Source organism: Chelonia mydas, chromosome 7, assembly GCF_015237465.2.
Source record: "Chelonia mydas isolate rCheMyd1 chromosome 7, rCheMyd1.pri.v2, whole genome shotgun sequence".
Lineage (NCBI taxonomy): Eukaryota > Metazoa > Chordata > Testudines > Cheloniidae > Chelonia > Chelonia mydas.
Genome location: NC_057853.1, coordinates 123135758 through 123156834, shown reverse-complemented (window position 1 = coordinate 123156834; position 21077 = coordinate 123135758). Strand labels below are relative to the sequence as shown.

At 54.8% G+C, this 21077-nt stretch overlaps 1 protein-coding gene and 1 long non-coding RNA gene across 2 annotated transcripts; one reads left to right on the top strand and one right to left on the bottom strand.

Moving 5' to 3' along the window:
- Nucleotides 1-11232: 11232 nt before the first annotated feature.
- On the bottom strand, nt 11233-12348 carry LOC119566806. Its single transcript, XR_005226190.2, has 2 exons — nt 12013-12348; nt 11233-11926 (listed from the first exon to the last, which is right to left on the bottom strand). It is a non-coding gene; the product is annotated as an uncharacterized LOC119566806 (long non-coding RNA).
- Nucleotides 12349-13424: 1076 nt separating this feature from the next.
- On the top strand, nt 13425-20795 carry GOT1 (glutamic-oxaloacetic transaminase 1). The gene is made up of 9 exons (XM_037905317.2): nt 13425-13651; nt 16407-16588; nt 17464-17587; nt 17812-17924; nt 18170-18274; nt 18992-19142; nt 19260-19425; nt 19535-19677; nt 20135-20795. Exons 1-9 carry the CDS (start codon nt 13534-13536, stop codon nt 20272-20274), a joined length of 1242 nt encoding a protein of 413 aa, XP_037761245.1. The 5' UTR covers nt 13425-13533; the 3' UTR covers nt 20275-20795.
- Nucleotides 20796-21077: the final 282 nt, after the last annotated feature.

Genomic DNA, 21077 nt, shown 5'->3' with positions numbered 1-21077 from the left:
ACTCCACACAGACATATAGGTTGGGGTCAGGAGTGGGAGTCTGTCCACCTCCCCACCCATCTGGCTGACAGAGTCTACGGCCTTGGGACCCAGCAAGGGAGTTAGACACCGGGGCTTTTCCGCAGGGTCCCCCTGGCTCAAATCTCCAGCCTGCTCAAAGGCAGTGAGGTGGGCATCCGCATCCCCCCACTCCTTAACCAGGGGCAGCAATTTAGTCTCGAGGTTCCCTGCGGAACTGGCCCCCCAGGGTCTATCCCCACTCACCCCTGGGAGGTCCCCTAGGCCTCTCCGCTCCACCACCGCCAGTTCATGCTGCTGCTGCTTCTGCAGCTCTTTCTCGGGCTCTCGCTGTCTCTCACAGTCCTCTTGCTCTCTCGGACTCAGCTCCAATCCCGTCCGTCTCCGATCCCCGGATGGGGAACCCAATCGTGAAGATCCTCGTCTGGTCGGGGAGAGGAGTCTTGGGGATGCCTGGCTCCCACTCCAGCTGCTCCCAGATCCTGCTATCGCCCCATTTGGGGTCAGGAATCTGTTCCTTAGAGTGGTCATCCTCCTCCAGCTGCACGATGAACTGTGCTTTGGTGAACTTTCCAATGCTCAACCCTCTCTTTCTGCACAGGGTTACAATGTCCTTCTTAAGGAGACGGTGACAGGCCGTCACTCCGCTCTTCCCAAGTTGTTGTGGACTCACAGGCCTGTGTGCTCTCAGCTCCCCACGGTTTCCAGGGAGAACCCCTAGTATGCCAGCCCTTCTCGAGGTCACCACCTCTTTGCCAGGGTCGAGCGGCAGACTCCTCTGCCCCTGGGACTACTCGCTGCAATCCCCCGGGGGACCCTGTTACTGCAAGAGTCCTTCTCTCTCCCAGGGCCAAGCCGCAGGCTCCTCCGCCCCTGAGACTGCTCACCGCAGTCCCCAGGGGGACCCCATTACTGCACAGTCCTTCTCGCTGGTCACACACTCCCAGGGGTTAACCGCCCCCTGAAACCGCTCCTCTCTGAGCCTTCAGCATGCCTGGTCCTCGTCAATCCCCCTTCATTTTACTGCTCCCCAGTCACTTACTGCAGGAAGCGCCATCCGCGCGGTGCAGTACATCCCACCTCTGCCACCAGTTGTCACGGAGTCCCTGGGCGACGCTCTGGAACTGCTCCCCATGAAGCCAGTCAGGACTCTGGGGCAGTCGCCTTTCTGTGAGCAGCCTGTCTGCGGGACACACAGCTCACACAGCTTCCACCTTCCTGGGTCTGACCTCGGAGCATTCAGCATCCTCTGCCCCTCCGTGCGCTTCCCCCAGCGAGTCCGCCCAGGCGGGGTCCTGGGGAAGCCAGAGGATCCTGCCCCCCAACTCTGCAGTCAGACGTGACTCTCAGCCAGCCAGTAAAACAGAAGGTTTATTAGATGACAGGAACATGGTCTAACACAAAGCTTGTAGGTCCAGAGAACAGGACCCTTCAGCTGGGTCCATTTTGGGGGGCAGTGAGCGAGACAACCATGTCTGCCCTTCACTCCATGTCCCCAGCCAGCCCCAAACTGAAACTCTCTCCAGCCCTTTAGCTCTCACCTTGCAGGGGGGAAGGGCCCAGGCCATCAGTTGCCAGGAAACAGGGTGTCGGCCATTCTCTGTCTCCAGACCCCTGCACACACCTGCCCTCTAGGCTCTGCAATGATCATACACTCTTATCCCACCACCTATATACTTAAGAACTGCCTAGGGGAAACCGAGGCACTCCCAGTATATTCAGAGGAAACATTAAGAACAGTCCCTCTTTGTCACACCCTGAAAGAGGAGGAAGCCAGGGCAGCAGGAGGATGATGCCAGTTCTGAAGCCCTTTGGCATCACACAGTTTTTACTTATTAAGTGTGTTCACTGCCATAGGTGTACCTGACACTGTGCAATGGGCCAGATGTTGGCAGTGCTCCTGCCCCAGGGAGACTCAGAGGAGGCCAACATGAGTGAGAGCGGGCAGTGAGGGATGCTAGTTACAGCTGGAATCCCTCCTGGAGTAGCTGGTCCATCAGAAGAAGCAGGGGCTAGGAACCTGCAGAACAGTGAGTGTGAGGCTGCTCCAGGCCCAAAGAGACCAGGGGAGGCTCCCAGGTCACAGAGGTGGGCAGAGGACACAAATGGAAGAGTCAGGAAACTGGGTTTGAAATGGAAAAGGCCTATTGGGTTACATGGAGTCAGTCTTGGCCCCAGTCTCCACAGGATCACTCCCTGCAGTGCATTCATGGGGCTCCTACCAACCTTGGTGCAGAAAGCATCTGTACTCAAGTTCTAGCAGCTAATACAGCAGTTCCCCGTGACGGCTTCACCTGGCCCCTCCCCTCAGAAAGGTGGGGATTCTAGCCTTCCCCAGCCGCCACTGGGTTTGTGCTCCTCTGACAGCTGCTCCTTTAAATGTGGGTGAGAGAAACAGCTGCAGCCAAGCTGGTTGTTCCGGCTGCAGGCTGCCACTCCCAGCTGGGGTCGTCCTCATGTCCATTGCTGTGTGTTCCCTGCTGGTTTCTGTTTGGGCATGGGGGTGGCGCACCCTCAGGTGTCCAAGGCTTAGGGGCTTCTTCTGATATTCAAACTCAATGTCTTTTCAAACTTTTCATCTTGATTCCCCTAGTCATGGCCCCTGGGTCCATGGATCAGTTCTTCCCTGCTGGCTATCATGGGTCCCCCACTCATCGCTCAGTCACATTGAATCTCTCCTTCCTCGTCAGCCCTGTCATCGTTCTTGCTCTTAGTAGTGCCAATCTTTAAAAAAGGGAAGAAGGAGGATCCTGGGAACTACAGGCCAGTCAGCCTCACCTCAGTCCCCGGAAAAATCATGGAGCAGGTCCTCAAGGAATCAATCCTGAAGCACTTACACGAGAGGAAAGTGATCAGGAACAGTCAGCATGGATTCACCAAGGGTAGGTCATGCCTGACTAATCTAATAGCCTTCTATGATGAGATTACTGATTCTGTGGATGAAGGGAAAGCAGTGGATGTATTGTTTCTTGACTTTAGCAAAGCTTTTGACAGTCTCCCACAGTATTCTTGTCAGCAAGTTAAAGAAGTATGGGCTGGATGAATGCACTATAAGGTGGGTAGAAAGTTGGCTAGATTGTCGGGCTCAACGGGTAGTGATCAATGGCTCCAAGTCTAGTTGGCAGCTGGTGTCAAGTGGAGTGCCCCAGGGGTCGGTCCTGGGGCCGGTTTTGTTTAATATCTTCATAAATGATCTGGAGGATGGTGTGGATTGCACTCTCAGCAAATTTGTGGATGATACTAAACTGGGAGGAGTGGTAGATACGCTGGAGGGCAGGGATAGGATACAGAGGGACCTAGACAAATTGGAGGATTGGGCCAAAAGAAACCTGATGCGGTTCAATAAGGATAAGTGCAGGGTCCTGCACTTAGGACGGAAGAACCCAATGCACAGCTACAGACTAGGGACCGAATGGCTAGGCAGCAGTTCTGCGGAAAAGGACCTAGGGGTTACAGTGGACGAGAAGCTGGATATGAGTCAGCAGTGTGCCCTTGTTGCCAAGAAGGCCAATGGCATTTTGGGATGTATAAGTAGGGGCATAGCGAGCAGATCGAGGGACGTGATCGTTCCCCTCTATTCGACATTGGTGAGGCCTCATCTGGAGTACTGTGTCCAGTTTTGGGCCCCACACTACAAGAAGGACGTGGATAAATTGGAGAGAGTCCAGCGAAGGGCAACAAAAATGATTAGGGGTCTGGAACACATGACTTATGAGGAGAGGCTGAAGGAACTGGGATTGTTTAGTCTGCGGAAGAGAAGAATGAGGGGGGATTTGATAGCTGCTTTCAACTACCTGAGAGGTGGTTCCAGAGAGGATGGTTCTAGACTATTCTCAGTGGTAGAAGAGGACAGGACAAGGAGTAATGGTCTCAAGTTGCAGTGGGGGAGGTTTAGGTTGGATATTAGGAAAAACTTTTTCACTAGGAGGGTGGTGAAACACTGGAATGCGTTACCTAGGGAGGTGGTAGAATCTCCTTCCTTGGAAGTTTTTAAGGTCAGGCTTGACAAAGCCTTGGCTGGGATGATTTGATTGGGGATTGGTCCTGCTTTGAGCAGGAGGTTGGACTAGATGACCTCCTGAGGTCCCTTCCAAGCCTGATATTCCATGATTCTATGATTCTCTGAGCTCCCTGCGTCTTTCTGGTTCTGAGGTGCCTGGAAGTGAATGCAATAGTCCAGATACTGTCGTACCAGAGCTATATAGCGAGGGGCTATTTCCCACCCCCCAGTGACGCCGTGCTTCTGCATGCACAGGCCAGCACTGCATTGGCCTCTTGCAGCCACAGCCCTCTCCATATTGGCTGGCTGCTCTCAGGGGTGCACATATTTCCTTTGGGCGCCTGGACTTGTGAGCAAAGAGTAACTCCTGGGCTTGGTATTTGCTCTGTTTCTCACTCTTTGCTATTCCCCTTTCTCTGCAAAGCAGCTGCCCCAGCAGTCTGGGGGGGGAGGGGGGGGCAACGCTGGGGGGGGGGCACTAAAGGGTTAATGCTGCTGCCCTGAAACATGCTGCCAGAGATCTGCTAATCTGATAATTACAGCAACAAAAGCCGTTTAGACAAACCATGACCTGACCCTGAGCATTTGGAATGAAAACATTTTACCCTCCTCTGTCTGGATCCCGCTCCGAGAGAACATCTGTACTCAGAGGAATGCTGGGAAAATAACCCCCCATCCAGAGCGGCCTAGCAGGAACAGCTGTAGCCTGAGCCACTCCATCACTCTACTTGGCTGTCAGCCCTTCCCCTCCCCGTGTCAGTCAGGTCTAGTTAGAGTGTAAGGGTTTTGGGGCAGGGCCTGCCTGCCCGGCTGGGTGTCCAGCAGCCTGGGGCTGTAGGCCCTGCTTTAATGCTATGGCTACTACGCTAATGGGTGCAGCACCATGCTCCTTGGAGCAGATGGTGAACGGGCCAGTCAGTGAGCTGCAGCTGTTTAACTGGAGATGCTGAGGGGAGAGGAGGGTGCCTAGCTCATGCCCAGGGGAAAACCAAGGGCAGCCAGAGGAGGAAATGCAAAACCACAGCAGGGTACTGGCCCTGGGGTGTAGGAAGAGAGCTGGGCTAATTCCCCCTGCCTGGCTGGCATGGAGCTGAGCTTGCTAGAGCCATCTTGCCTGTCAAAATCACGCTCCTGGACATGGCTTCTCCACTGTGGCAGCCAGGCCCAGGCCCCACACGCTGGAGCGGGAGGAGGTGGAGGCTTGGCTGCGGGAGAGGAGGAATCAGCTGGGGAGGAGCTGCCCAAGCTGACGGGTCCCCAGGCAGCAGCTGTTGGTGAATTTGTGTAAGGCCAACCCTAGGGAGGGCCCTGCACACCTGTGCCCATCCCCCATCTCACTCTCTATATAAACATAGATTCCCAGGGTGGGGACAATGAGTGTGGGGGGCGGGGTGGAGGGGGCTGTTTCACTCCAGTTCAGGACCCTGTGCAAGCATTCATGCTGAGTGGCAGATCATTTCTGGGTGTCAATCGGAGGTGGGAGATGAAGGGTGGGGGAGGGCACCCCAGGGCCAGTTTGTACATTCTTGCTTGACTTTACACACAGTTCTGTGGCAACCTTTGTGTAACTTGACAAGATGAAAGGAAAGGGCCAGAGCTCGTGTTCTAATAAGCTATCACATAGCCACTCCAGCAAGGGACCCGGCAGCCTCCTGTTTTGTGCCTGTCTCGTTCACGCAGCTGTTCCCAGAGTCACATACCAGACCGACTGCTCTGTGAAGGCGAAGGAGTGAGAGCCAGGCTTGGGCCGCGAACACCCAGCCTCACGGGTAAGTGAGTCCACCGGGTGAGCACGTGTAGCATGGGTGAGGGTCAAAGCGCTACTATCTGCCTCGCTTAGAGCTGGTCAGAAAATGGAGTAAAAAGTGGTGACGAATCTTGTGCAGTCATGTTCCGCTGCCTATGGACATTATCCACCCCACTCGACCATTTCCACATGATCCGGGGGCTCCTGGGCTCCATCCATGGGTAATGTGGCCAAGAAGCTAGTACAGCCAGGCTGGCAGAAAATGCCAGCACCCCTTGTTCTTCCCCTGTGCAAAATAGTTCCACCATCCCACTGACGCTATCTCATGTCAATCTGGAGAGCAAATGATCAGGAGAGTTAGAAACCATTAAGGGTATGTCTACACTACAATAAAAAACCCAAGGCACAAAGCTCAGAGCCCAGGTCGGCTGACTCAGGCTCGTGGTGCTCAGGCTGCCAGGCTACAAATTGCAGTGTAGATGTTCTGGCTCAGGCTGGAGCCTGGGCTCTGAGACCCTCTCTCTTTGCAGCATCTCAGAGCCTGGACTCTAGCCCAGGCCAGAACATCTACACTGCAATTTAATAGCCTGAGTTAGTTGACCTGGACCAGCCACAGCTGTTCCACAGGTCTTTGACCACAGTGTAGACACACCCTAAGGGCTCTGAGAACCTGCTGGTCTGGAGACTTCTCCTTACCCCATTGCTCTGGTTCAGGACTAGGATGCCGTAGATCATTTAGGCAGACTTCTCTCTTTATAATATCCCATATGTATAATATAATATTTTGGTCTCCAGGATCTATATCTATGTTCACTTTCATTCCTCTCATTCAACTCTCTGAGCATTGCTCAAATTTAAGGGCGCTCAGGTGCTGTTCATCAGCAGTATTAACTGATCAGCTAATGCCCGTACAGCACTGTGAAGACGAAAGGCTCTGTGTGGGGACTAAGAACTATTGTTAAGCCCAACCCTGAAGTCCTTATTCAGTTTTCACTCTGTCCTTTCTCAAGCTTCAGTGGACGTTTTGGCTGAGTTAGGGACAGGGTAAAATCATGTGAAGATTTGGGGATTAGGCATAATGCTATTGCCTTTTTTGCCCCTTTTCATCCCATTCATGTTTTCTCCAGGGCAGAGGGCATGAATTGCAACAAGCTGGCATATGGTAGGATAATCCTGCCTCTTGTTCATGGTCCACTCTTTGGCCAAATGTAAACACCACTCTGCAGTTTCTGCAGATACGGCTTGGGAGTCTCGTAGATTGTTGCTCTCCTCCAGGGTTTCTAACGTGGCTTCTCTTTTCAGCAAGGTGAAGATCTTTCAATCTGGTAAGAAAGCTCTCAGGTAATTGTGGTGGTGAGATCAGTTATGGATTCTGTGCGCTTTCAAAATGACAAACTCCACAGCTGTGTGGTAGCATAGTGTGGTAACCGGTTGTGTTATGCATCTCTTGGGTCACGCTGATGGGTCTGTCATTCACAAGGTCCTTTGTTTCCTTTTGAAAGGTCCTGCCTCTGTACGTGTGTGTGTAGGGGGGCAGACTAGATGCCCTCTCAAGGTCCCTTCCAGCCCTACATTTCCATGGTTCTGTGACTGTCACAGGTGTTACTTTCTCAGCAAAAGTCCTATAAAACTTCCCTTTCTACAAAAGCTTCGTAAGACAGGAAGACAGTTCCTTCCATGTAGTTCTGCTCCAGCTGATGGAGCATTTAGTGCCTCTCATCCTGCTTCTTCTCCAGCAATGGGAGCAAGGAGGAACAGCTACGAAGGATGGGATGAAACTGAGCAAAAGGAAACCTCTTCCAAGCTGCAGGTCCACAGGCCTGGGCTGCGGCAACCCCCCACATTAGACTGAATTACCGAAGGCCTTCTTCAGGGTAGGAAATGTTCCTGCCGGGGCAGCCACTGTTTTTCCTTCTCTGATGTGTATGGTTCCGTTATCTCCCTTCAGGACAGTGTCTGTCCCTCGCTTGCCTAATTGAGCTCGACCCAGTACAATCCAGTGGGAATAATTCCCGAGAGCCCAGTTAGACCGCACTGGGACTCAGCTCCATCTCCTGCGCAATCTCAGTTGTGCTCAAAACATTTCAGATTATTCATGGTTAATTGCAGGTATTATTTGTGCCATAGCTGGGCAGAGAGGCCCCACTAGGACCAAGGCCCCATAACATAGGTGCGGCACAAACACAGTGGAAGGAACAGTCCCTGCCTTGAAGAGCTGGCAGTATAAGAATGTCCCATTCCTTCACTATTGTCTGTCTGTGTTCCTCCTTAGGCTGCTACAGGCCCCCGCCCTGACACCGACACACATGGCCAAAAACAGTCACAACAGAACAATATTTATGAAAGATAAAGGGGATTTTATGGGGACACAACAGGCTTCTCCAGTGTGATCCCATTTAACACCCCATTATGTGAACTACAGAACAGCTCTGCCCTTTCCCACCGCAGCCAGGATATTCTGTCCTGCTGCAGGACAGAATCCGACTTCTGCTACATGGACCGGGGGGTTGGGGGGGAAGAGGTGGCTGACACTGTTGTTTTATCTCAGAGTGGTCAGTGTCAGGATCCACTGCTGGAGGCTCATCAAAGGGAAAGGAGGGGAATCCCTCACCTGAATGAACATGAATGAAAGGCTGTAGGGGATGAACATGAATGAAAGGCTGCTCCCTCTTTTCCCTGTTGGGGACAGGTAGAAGGTTGAGTTCCTTCAATTGTACGTTCTCACCACGTTCCTCTGGCTATGACACCGAGAGGCACGTCTCCCATAAGCCCCTGACAGTCGCCAGTATCTGCTGCCACTCCTAAATTAACCATTCCCAGAATGATGGCTTCTTTTCTAAACTCCCTCCAGCTTATGGTACATCAACATGACAAGCACTACCGTGACAAGCTGCGGCACTGCAATTATGCCACTATAGCATAGACACGTGCTACAGTGATGGAAGGGTTTTTCTGTCACTGGAGTAAATCCACCCCCTCGAGAATTCTTCTGTTGACCTAATGGCATGAGTCTATGCTGGGGCATATGTTGGCTTAACTATGTCTCTTTTGTGTGTGTGTCGGCTTAACTATGTCTCGTGTGTGTGTGTGTGTGTGTGTGTGTGAATTTTTCACACCCTTGAGTGATGTAGCTAGGTAGACTAATTTTAGTAACCGGCCAAAGGCCACGTCTACACTACAGTTTACGTCGGCAGAACTTATGTTGCTCGGAGGGGTGAATATATCATCCACTAAGCGACATAAGTTACACCAACAAAAGTGCTGGTGTGGACAGTGCTATACCAGCAGGAGAGCTTCTGCTGCTTGCGGGGGCTGGAGTAGTTAAGCCGGTGGGACAGTAGTTAAGCTGTCTTCTGTCAGCGTAGAGTGGCTACAGGAGAGCGCTTATGCAGCTGTGCCGGTGTAAGTTCTTGAGGGCAGCCCTCTCCTGACTTCCATGGGCGGGAATTGTCCGTGATTCTAGCACCAAACTCCTGACCGTCAGTCACAGACAGAGGAAGACTATTATTGTTCAGTAGTACCCAGAGGCCCCCGTCAGGAGTGGGACCCCACTGGCCTGGGTACTGCACGAACAGTCCCTGCCCTGAAGAGCAGATTCGGATCTGCAATGCCGTCTCAATACTGGGTTTGTTCACGCTTTTGACACTACATGGTTGGGTCCTGAAGGCTCAAGGACTTTACAGCATTTGAACCGAGATTCGCTCCTGATGAATGTGGCCTGGTTCATGTCCTTCCTGCTCGGAACTCCACCAAATCATCAAGAAAGTTCTTCCCTGGAACACAAACGCCTTGAGACACCCCCAGGACTAGACAGATGGGGACCCAGTATCATCTTCCCTCCTGGTTTAGTTTGCATGCTGCTTCTAGCAGGGACTGGCCCTCATGCCTAATAATTCTGACTGAATCCATGTAACCTCACCCCAATACAGTTAGAATAAGACTAATGAGAGTCAAAATTTGTTAGTCTCTAAGGTGCCACAAGTACTCCTTTTCTTTTTACAGTTTCCAGAGTTCACTGCAGCCAAAGGCAAAGGGATGCAGAACTCAGACAAAACACCTTCAAGCAGGCCCAGAGGAGGGGACATATAAAAATAAGGAGCTGAACACTTTACCTTATTTCTTGCCCTCTGAGCCCACCCAGGAAGCCCTTAATGATCAGCCATACAGTGCCTTGGAGAGAAACACAACCATGACACACACAAGTGATCCCATAGTGGAGGCAGAAAGAGAATTTCCATTCAAATTACCCATTTTCACACATACCCTGGAGCTTCCTCCCAAACTTGTTCAGGTTTTGTCTTGTCTGTTCATGCATGTTTTGGTTTTATTTAAAGCAAATTTGGTGCTTGGGGCAGGTGAGAGACTGACAACCGAGGTCTATTCGTCTTCAGGGCAGGCATGATGCTTGCAGCATTGACGCCTGCTGCCTTCCTACGAGACCACCAACATGCCTTGGCCAAGACCAGAGGGTGAGGGACAATACAGCCTCTAGAGCTAGTTTGCTCCCCTTTGTTGAGGCAGCCAAAGGATATTAGCTGAACTAGGCTGAGATCCCCACCTCTTTTTGCATGGGCCATTAAAGAGCCAAAAGATGTTAATGACTTTTAGTCACTAGCTGGGCTAATTTTGAACCAGTGCCCCGGAGCTGAAAGGCCCCCAACCCCAGAACTTAAAAAAAATAAACAAATTTTAAAAACATGACAGGTCAGTAAAGTGCCTCTTTCTTGGGGCAGAGATGCAATGAAGGAGTCTGGGGCAGTAACTGCTTCACCTCATCCAGCAGTGCCCCAGCTTGATGTGTTCTCATACAGCCGCTCTTCCCAAATGGAACTCATTTTAGTAGCCAGTAACCTTTGCTTAGTTAAATCCCCAGCAGGGCTCCAGGCTCACCTGCACCATGAGGCTCAAAAGAACCACCTAGGATAAAAAGTATAAAGCTAACATGGCTCAACAGCGGCATCCAGAGGCCAACTGGGTTCATTGCAGAAGTGCTGAACGAACACTTCATCTCTCCTATCAGCTGGGCATCATTGACTGAGACCCTCTATGGTCCGACTCTTGCACTGAGGAGTCTGGCTGTGCAGAGCTGATTGCAGGATCGTTCTGTGTTTGTTACCAAGAGGTCTCCATGGCTTTTCCCTCTCCCCATCGCAAATGTAAAACTGTCTCAGCGCAAAACCTCTGTCCCCACCTACTTCTCAGATATTATTTCTTGTCACCTCCCCACCCCCTGTAGGCTGGCAGTTATGCCAACCTCCCCACCTCCTTTTATCCCTTCTCCCTCGGCTGTCTGGGTCTTCTTCCACATCTCACCCCATAGTATGACTTCTCTGTCCTGAAATACCAGCCCGCTTCCAACCCCGATTAGCATCACTTTGCCTGCCAAGACCACAAACACTGAGTAACCCATGTGGGGCCTCCTGCACCCTTACATTTCATGAGGTGGGTGCATGGATGATTGAGAACAGAAGGAGGGAAAATTTTATTAAGATGATGTTTAAAAAAAAGTGAACGGTACAGAGTTTAAGCATAGAAGTTTCTGGTTATCGGGGAATAACGTACAGATCATCAAGGGGTACGAAGTTCGGTTTAAGGTCTGGTGGTGTAAGAAATACATAATCTGCAATATCCCTGATTGGGGGTAAAAGGTTAACGGGTCAAAGTACAGACATTGGGACATGAGGGTATGTTGTTCATATAATGGCTATGTTCAGGTGTGGAGTATAATGAGTGGATACGACGATGAGGATGGATTGACCCTCATTTGGTGAGATTTAACATTCATTGAGTTTATGGTTCCAGTTTGTATGGTCCAACGGAAAAAAGTCTCTCAGTCCCTGTCTCGTAGTCAAAACATGATGTTGCTCTGGCTCTCACCTCCTGGTACTGTCGGTGGCCGGTGATGTGTTCAGTGTAGATGTCCCTGGACTATTGGATGGTGTCCGAGACCACGAGGTGCCTCATGAGCTGTGCATAGCGTCGACCAATCCTGCAGCTCTGCAGCACATGCTTGTTGCAGGGGTCCCAGGCACCCAGGGCTCCGACGATTAGGGCGTCTGAAAGTTACCACATTCCTCTGGGTCTCTCAGCTCCTCTAGTCTTCTCAGCTTGTTATTTGGATTGTGAGGTCGTTGGGTTAGGAGCTTTCTCTGGTAGGAAGTCTGGTGTGGGGACCAGCATACCATAATAATAAGGCTTAACAGGATTAGTTTTTTAATCAGTAAATGTTAGTGAACATCAAACTCACCACATAGCCCCAAACCGACGAAAACCATTTCCATCAATAATAATGGAGAGTTACAGCTCTGCAAAGTAAGAAAAACGGGGCTTGAGAACATATTAGAGACTGTCATTAAAAATGATTGTCCGACACCGCCCGGGGTTTCCTGCAATTGTGCAAATAGCCATTAAAAATAGGGAAAAAAGTGCACAAAACCAAACATGGCTGTTCTCCACCTGCAGGATAAACACCAGACCTGCACTCTGCCTCGCCTAGGAAAAACAAATGATCAGCCAGCCACCCCCCGCGCCCCCAGTCCTAGTCATTCTGTGACCCTACCCAGTTGGCCCCCCGAGGTGCTGCTCCCCGGGGCCCAGACCCAGCCAGCCCCCCGTGGGTCCCCCCCCGAACCCCAGCCGGGGCCCGAGCCAGGCCCCCCCCGAACCCCGAGCCAGCCCCCCCTGAAACCTGGGGCCCGAGCCAGCCCCCCCCAAACCCGGAGCCGGGCCCCCCTGAACCCCAGCCGGGCCCGAGCCAGCCCCCCCGAACCCTGGGGCCCGAGCCAGGCCCCCCCACCGAACTCCAGCCGGGGCCCGAGCCAGGCCCCCCCAAACCCGGAGCCAGGCCCCCCCGAACCCCAGCCGGGGCCCGAGCCAGCCCCCCCGAACCCTGGGACCCGAGTCAGGCCCCCCCGCCGAACCCCAGCCAAGGCCTGAGCCAGCCCCCCCCCGAACCCCAGCCGGGGCCCGAGCCAGCCCCCCCCCCCGAACCCGGAGCCAGGCCCCCCCGAACCCCAGCCGGGGCCCGAGCCAGCCCCCCCAAGCCCTGGGGCCCGAGCCAGCCCCCCCAAGCCCTGGGGCCCGAGTCAGGTCCCCCCGCCGAACCCCAGCCAAGGCCCGAGCCAGCCCCCCCCCCCCCCGAACTCCAGCCGGGGCCCGAGCCAGGCCCCCCCAACCCCGAGCCAGGCCCCCCCGCCGAACCCCAGGCGGGGCCCGAGCCAGCCCCCCCGAACCCCAGCCAGGGCCCCCCCGAAGCCCGGGGCCCGCTCCCGCTCCGGCCCGCCCCGCGGGTCACGGTGACACCCCCCAGCGCGACTCCCGCCCGAACCCGCCCCGCCCGCGAGCGACAGGCCCCGCCCCCATCCCAGCGTTGCCCGGGTGACAGGAGCCCCTCGGAGCCCCGCCCTCTCCTCCAATCAGTGCAGCCTCTGCGGTTCGCCCCGGCCGCGAAGGGGCCGTCAGCAGCCGCCTTGTGATTGGGTACTGGGGAATCACGCCTGCCCTGCCGCACTGTGATAGGCTATGCGGACTCCGCCCATCTCTCCCGCTTTGTCATTGGGCGTTCATGGACCGCCAGCCTGGGCCTTTCTGATTGGCTATCTCGGGTCCTCCCCCCCCTCCGAGGATATCTGATTGGCTGTCCCCGCTCGCCCTCGCCTTTGGCGGTCTGTGATTGGCTGCGCCCGGTCCCACCCCCGCTGGCCGGGGAAGGTGAGAGTCTCCTCTAAGCGGCGGCCTCAGTCGACCGGCGCCGCAGCCGCAGGGAGCCATGGCCGCTGGCTCCGTCTTCGCCCACGTCCCGCGCGCCCCGCCCGTCGTCGTCTTCCGGCTCACGGCCGACTTCCGGGAGGACGCGGACCCGCGGAAAGTCAACCTGGGGCTGGGCGGTGAGTGGGGGGGAGGGGGAGCGTGTGTGTGTGTGTGTGTGTGTGTGTGTGTGTGTGTGGCGGGGGAGAGGGAGTGGGGGGGCCTGGTGGGGTGGGGTGGGGGGGAGAGGGAGTGAGGGGGAGGCCGGGGGGGGAGGGGGAGTGGAGGGGGGACGGGTGACTGAGGGGGCCTGGTGGGGGGGGGGGAGAGGGAGAGGGAGGGAGGGAGGGAGGGAGGGAGTGAGTGAGTGAGTGGGGGGGGGCGGGGGGGGAGGGTGTGTGAGTGGGGGGGGGGATGGGTGACTGAGGGGGCCTGGTGGGGGGGGGGGCGGGGCGGTGAGTGGAAAGCCGGGGGGGAGGGTGTGTGAGTGGGGGGGATGGGTGACTGAGGGGGCCTGGTGTGGTGGGGGGGAGAGGGAGTGAGTGAGTGGGGGGGCCGGGGGGGAGGGTGTGTGAGTGGGGGGGATGGGTGACTGAGGGGGCCTGGTGGGGTGGGGGGGGGAGAGGGAGTGAGGGGGGGGGGCCGGGGGGGAGGGTGTGTGAGTGGGGGGGGATGGGTGACTGAGGGGGCCTGGTGGGGGGGGAGGGAGAGGGAGGGAGGGAGTGAGTGAGTGGGGGGGGCCGGGGGGGAGGGTGTGTGAGTGGGGGGGGATGGGTGACTGAGGGGGCCTGGTGGGGTGGGGGCAGGGCGGTGAGTGGAAAGCCGGGGGGGTGGTGAATGGGTCAGTCTAGTGCACTCCCAGTGGCCCCTGTGTCTGATCCCGGATGGAGGGTGGGTGGCGAGGCGTGACCTGGGCTGATGTGGGGGTTGTGGGGGGCCTCAGGTCAGCCAGGGGATTGCGGGTGGCTCTAGAAGGTGAGCGACCGGCCCCTCCCTGAGTTGCTTCCTGTTCTCCGCAATGGGTCACCTGAACACTAGCTGTGCTTGGGGGTCTCCCTTCTCTTACCGCTAGGCCCCATGGCCCTGCAGCTGCCCTAGGCCACGCTCAGGGCTCACTTCCCATTTAGCCTCCAGCTGCTCTGCCCCGCTTTCCATGTGCTCAGCTGAGCCAGGATGCTGGCACTCAGGCCCTTAGGGGAGGAGGTCTGGGGGGTGGAGGCAGTCAGAAGGCCTGGTGGGCTGGCTCCTTTTCAACACTACCCCCGCACGGTGTGACCTTGGATGGGTTGCCTCCTTACGCAAAGCAAAGCTGGGTGGGAGGGGAGGCGTGATCTCTGTCCTCTGCACAGGAGGTAGGGTCCAGGCCATCTGTTAGCGTTCAGCACGGTGAGGTGCTGGGACAGACATTCCTAGAGATGTGCGGAGCGTTAGCGCGTGTGACCTGCCTTTGTAGGGGTACCTACAGCTCCATGGCTCTGGCGACTGAACGCTTCTAGTCAGTGCTGTGCCCTCCCAAGTAGGCTTCCCTACTCGGCCCGTAATACGCCCAGCCCCGGGAATTGGGCAATACCACCTCCGAGGGCAGAACGGACTTCAGTCTGCACAGTTCATTCTGTAAGGTCTGAGAGTAGTATCAGGAGAGCAGATTAGTGCCAGTGGTGACTCTTGCACTGGACACCTGTCTGGGAGAGAACTAGTAACTCATCTCACGTCAGGGTGAATGAACAGTTGTTGAAGGCAATTGTTTTCAGTCTCTAAGGCCCCTGGTTGCCTTGAAACCAGTGCCAAAGAGGCAGAAGCCTATATCCTAATCTCTGTCCAAATTCAATCTTTGTCATTCTGATTCCGTTCCATTTAGGGAACAATATGGGAGCCCCCCCAGTGTCTATGAGCTGTAAAATGGCATGGAGTTAGCTCAGACGCCATAATTACATAGTGGATCCCAGATGCCTGTTCCTTGCAGTACCCAATGGAGGGGAATTGATTCTAAGATTCAGGCTTGAGACCCCAAGATTCCCTGCTGGCATGGTCAGTTCTGCCCTCCCTCCCAAGGCAGATAACTGCAGTTCCATGCATTATGTTGTATATAGACCTTTAGGGTTAGACAGATGCTAAATAACCCATGGCCCTTTTCCCAAGACCTATGGTTTGCTCCAACATCTCTTCATCTCAGCTAGTCTGCAGCTTGTTGTGTGCTATTTTTCCATCTTGCTTTCGGTTTATATGCAGAGGTGGCTGCATTTCCCTGCACATGTGGGCTGGTTTAGAAAGCATTTTGTCCTGAAAGGTGCTGAGGAGATGTTATTTCGGTTACGGTCGCTCCCTCTTCCCTGTGAAATGTATTTACCAGGTTCCATCAAGCATGCTCAGTGCTATAGGGAATGGACTGGAAGACTCATCCCTGCTCCACAGAGTTTACAAGCCTAATCCACAGCATGTGCATGCTAGTGAGTGCACTGGATGGTACGAAGGTGGCACTGCTATGATCGCTGTGGGTCAGGTGTTTTTGTGTGGGGAGTCTCTGTCCAGAAGCAGCATTGCTAGTGTAGTGCAGCTTGTACTGTCCCTTGGTGTTTGGAAGGTTAACAGAATCCTTCTAATCACTTCCTAATTTAGCTTCTTTACTCATGAAATGTTTTGATGGGGAAACTGTGTGGGTGTGTGTGGTGCTATGGATTCCAGAGACTGTCTATAAAGGACACATCCCAGGTCATAAGAAAAGGTACTGTTCCCCTCCCATCCTGCCCTCCCTGTGGCCTCAGCCTCTGGATCTGAACAGCAATTGCGAGAAGGGGAAAGAGACCTAGTCTAATAACAGTGGGTAAATTTTTCTGGCCGAGGGTCCCCTCGGGACGTGTCTTGTGGAGCGTAAGACTCTCCTTTTCTCTCTTGCAGCCTATCGCACAGATGAGGGGCAGCCCTGGGTCCTGCCAGTAGTGAAGAAAGTTGAACAGAAGATCGCCAATGATGCCAGCTTGAACCATGAATACCTGCCAATCCTCGGCCTGCCTGAGTTCCGGGCCAACGCTTCAAGGATCGCGCTTGGGGAAGACAGTCGTGCTATCAAGGAGAATCGTGTAAGCTCTGGGGGGAAGCGACTCCTTGCTGAGATGTACTGGTGAATGGGGTCTCTGGAGGGGGGAAGATCTTGCCAGGATTGCAGAGTTTGCCCTGACTGGTCTGGCACTGAGCTCAGTTTGCAATCTGCATTCTGGCTGCATGGAGCTGTTGCTGTGAGTGCTCAGAGCTCTCTGAACATGCAGGTTTTGTGCTCCCATCTGGAGGCTGAATACCAGAAACTGATAGGAAACCTCCCCCAGAGGGAAGGCAGAAGATCTGGGTCCTGCCACCGGATGGTGAACAGTTCCAGAACTGGCCAGGCAATTGCCCTTGGAGTCTGATGGGAAGGGTCAACGGGTGTGACAGAAACAGCTGGAACCTGCCAAGCCCAAAGGGGGTGTGAGAAATGCGAGAGAAGCTGTTTAAGGAAGGGTGACAGTAGGATGGGAGCTGGGGGTAGATGATGTGATATGGGGTTATTTAGGTGTGTTAGTGCATCTGATGGTCAGCGCTGAACTATGTGGCTGCGGTATGAAAGTCCAGGTTGGCCTGGAAACAGGTGCGCTGATACCATGGTTATGGGGCCATATAAGGAGCTAAATGGTTAGCAGTCAGTGAGGAGCAGAGCCTGCCCCATATTGCAGAGGAGCTGCTGCTTTGATGTCAGGAAGCCTGGCCTAGGAGGCACTGTCCTGGGCTGTGGTAACGAAAGGGATCTGCCTCAGATTGGATGAGGCGTGCTGAATTCCTGGACTGCGAGGGGTTGATCCCTTTAGTAATTGGAGGCCAGCGAGGCTCATCTTACTCTGTCCCTTTCTGGTGTTTCCACATGATCTCTGCACTGGTGCCACCTGTCGGTGGCAGGCTCTTGGTGACCCTGCCTGCCTTTCAGGTAGGAGGCGTTCAGTGCTTGGGTGGGACTGGTGCTCTTTGCATTGGAGCCGAGTTCCTGCGGCGCTGGTACAATGGAACCAACAACACAGCAACTCCTGTCTACATCTCTTCTCCTTCCTGGGGTGAGTGCCGCAGCATGCCCACGCTTACTCCTCGCTGGTGGGGAAGGTGGGAGCCAGGCTCTTCATGCTGGGGGGGGAGTGGGGTGTCATACAAACAAGGGAGAGGTTCACCCCCCACCCCATGGGCGGTGTGGCGGGAGGCAGGCTAAGTCAGGATTGGAAGAACTGGCTGGCTCAGGGGCAGCTCTCCAATGCAGATGGACTGATCTGATCTCTCTCCTCAGAGAACCATAACTCTGTGTTTGCGAATGCTGGCTTTAAGGACATCCGGACCTATCGCTACTGGGACGCTGCTAAGAGGGGGCTGGACCTGGAGGGGCTCCTGGAGGACATGGAGGTGGGTAAGAGTGCCTTGGAGAGGAGATCTCCTGAGCTGCATCCAAAGGCACCAGCTGCCCTAGTTTCAGATCAGCCAGGCCCTTCTGTGCAGGAGCCTGCCAGTTTCTTGCCTTGGGGTAACTGGAGCAGGACTGGAGCCAGATCTGTGGTTAAGTCCAGCAGAGCGGCCAAGGCAGCTGGTGGCTGACTGGATGTGGGCCCTCTGCTGTGTGTGCGTGTGACTGAGAACTGCTTTTTCCTCAGAGTGCACCGGAGTTCTCCATCTTTGTTCTGCATGCCTGTGCACACAACCCAACTGGCACAGACCCCACCCTGGAGCAGTGGAAACAGATTGCTGCTGTCATGAAGGTATCAGCACAGAGGGGACTGGTGGGGAGAGGGCTGTAGTGTGGCCAGGGAGCAGAAAGCCCTTGAGCCAACCAGAGCACAAACAGGACTCTAGACTCTATTTTGGGGAAGAGGGGGGACAAAGCTGGGTGAGGAGTGGGAGAAAGGGCCCCTCCCCATGAGGAGGGGCCCGTGAGTTGCTGGAGGCTTAGGTAAGAATGAGGAGGGGCTGGGACCAGCAGAAGTCTGCTCTTGGGCATCACAGGATGTTTAAATTGCCCCAGTTCTGCTTGTGCTGCTAACTTGCCTTTAATCTCCGGCTCTGGCTGGTACAAGGGCAGTCTTTCTCTCTCCTGGGTGCCCAGTAATATCCCCTCCTCTGTCCCCCAAAGAACACACTAGCCAGGTAAAGGGGACACCTCTGTCCTTCTCCCAGGTAGTGTGGGGGGCAGCTGCTGCTGTTTCCTTGCCGTGACCTTCCTCTCCCGTCCACTGGGCTGTGATTTGACACGCTCCCCACCATGTCTCTAAGTCTCCCTCTTCATTCAAGTCCTAATGGCAGTGCTCCAGTCAGGCTTCAAGGGGTTCCCACCCTGCCCCAGATTCATGCTGACTCTTAAAGGACTTCCCAGCAGATCAGCCCACCCTGCTTGGGTGAGGGAAGGGGGCAGAAATGGGGACAAGGGGTTCTTAGGGGTAGAGGCGGGGTCTCGCCTCTAACTATCTTCCTGTCTGCAGCGCCGGTTCCTGTTCCCATTCTTTGACTCAGCCTATCAGGGCTTTGCCTCCGGCTGCCTGGACAGAGACGCCTGGGCCGTGCGGTACTTTGTCTCTGAGGGCTTCGAACTCTTCTGTGCTCAGTCCTTCTCCAAGAACTTCGGGCTCTACAGTGAGTATCTGACCCTGCAGATGGGGCCAGCCTCCCTGGGTTTGGTGGGTGAAGCCTGCCGGGATGTGGGGCACAGGGGTTGGGTCTAGTGGCTCATGTCTCCATGTCTGTCTCCAGATGAGCGAGTGGGGAACCTGAATGTGGTGGGGAAGGATGCTGACAACATGCAGCGTGTTCTTTCCCAGATGGAGAAGATTGTCCGTGCCATCTGGTCCAACCCTCCCTCACAAGGAGCACATATTGTGGCTACCACCCTCGCCTGCCCGCAGCTCTTGACTGAGTGGTAAGCAGTGCTGGTGCCAAAACAGGGTGGTGAAGGGAGGAGCTGTCATACCGGGGCATGGATGGACATGGCTAAATCCCACTACCGGCTCACTCTCTCCCCTGCACAGGAAGGACAATGTGAAGACGATGGCTGATCGGGTCTCACTAATGCGGTCAGAGCTCAGGGCTCGGCTCCAGGCTCTTGGGACCCCAGGCACCTGGAATCACATCACTGAGCAGATCGGCATGTTCAGTTTCACAGGGCTGAACCGTAAGTATCAATGAACCAGATGCTGTTGCGGCAGGAGGTGAGCTCAGGGGCCTGGAACTGAGTGGGGCTGGGCTGCAAGAACCCAAGCTGGATTCGCTAAAGAACTTCTCCATTGTCTTTCTGGAGTGCAGTCTTGGGCCTCTAATGGGTAGTAAGAAAGTCTGGATAGAGCAGTCAGCACTCCTGGCCTGCTCTCTACAGCATCTCCTGCTGGGTCTGACCAGGACTGGAATAGCTTAGAGTTTACTGCACAGCCAGTGCTCCTGCTGTTCTCTCTACTGCATCTTTTGCTGGGAGAGGTTGGGTTTGGAGTAGCTCTATGCTTTATTTCACTGGCCAGGTCCTGAATCCCTTCTCTCCATTCTGAAAGCCGATGAGATGCAGCACTGACCTGCACTCTGGGATTTCCAGGTCTCCCACATGGCTGACCTGACTTCTTTCTCGAATGTTTCCCCAGCTAAGCAAGTGGAGTACATGATCAAGGAGAAGCACATCTACCTGATGGCCAGTGGACGCATCAACATGTGCGGCCTGACTACCAAGAACCTGGACTATGTGGCCAGCTCCATCCACGAAGCTGTCACCAAGTTCCAGTGAGGAACACAAACCACTGAACTCCCATCTGAACCCACCAAAGCAATAGTGTGTAGTCTCTGTTCCCTGCTTATAACTCACCTCCGTCACACCTGTTAGGGTTTAATAAGGATGGGGAATAGTGGCTGTATCAGGGATATCAGTCTGCCTGCATCTCTGAAAGCCCCCTCATAATACCGCCCAGTGCCCTCCTGGGGCTGGTGACAAAGTAAGCCATCTCATCTCTCGTTTAACTGACAGCAGCCATATGCACTGGGACCCAGACATCTCAAAGCTGCCTATTTCTGTGCAACCAAATAGACCCAGTATAACCAGTCAACTCCTGTACAGGTGCAGTGCATTGTGGGATAGGTGCCCAAATTCTTGGGGCCCCTTGTCCTGTCTGTGGGTTGGAGGCACTGTAAAATTTCAGGAAGTGAGGCTATTGTTGGCTTTTGCCTCACACGAGCAAAGAGTGTGATTGTTTCTTTGTGTCGCTGCTTCTTTGTGTTGCTGAAAGAAAATAAACCTCCATCTCCGAAGGATGCCCTGCCCGGTGCTTTGCCGTGCTGCCTGCGCTCTGTGTCTGCATTGCTGGGTAACCGCCTACACTGGCATTGACACGCCGGTGGCAGAGGGAAGATGGACATGACCTTGTGTGGCCAGACTCTCTTAACTATTGCAATAGGCTCCAGCCTTAGAGTCTGAACTGCTGTGGGGTGGACTCCTCTGCCCATCCCATTTCCCCCCCCCCCCCCCCCCCCCCCCCCCCCCCCCCCCCCCCCCCAAGCAATAGCGGCCAGCCCCACGATCCAAGGCTTCATCTT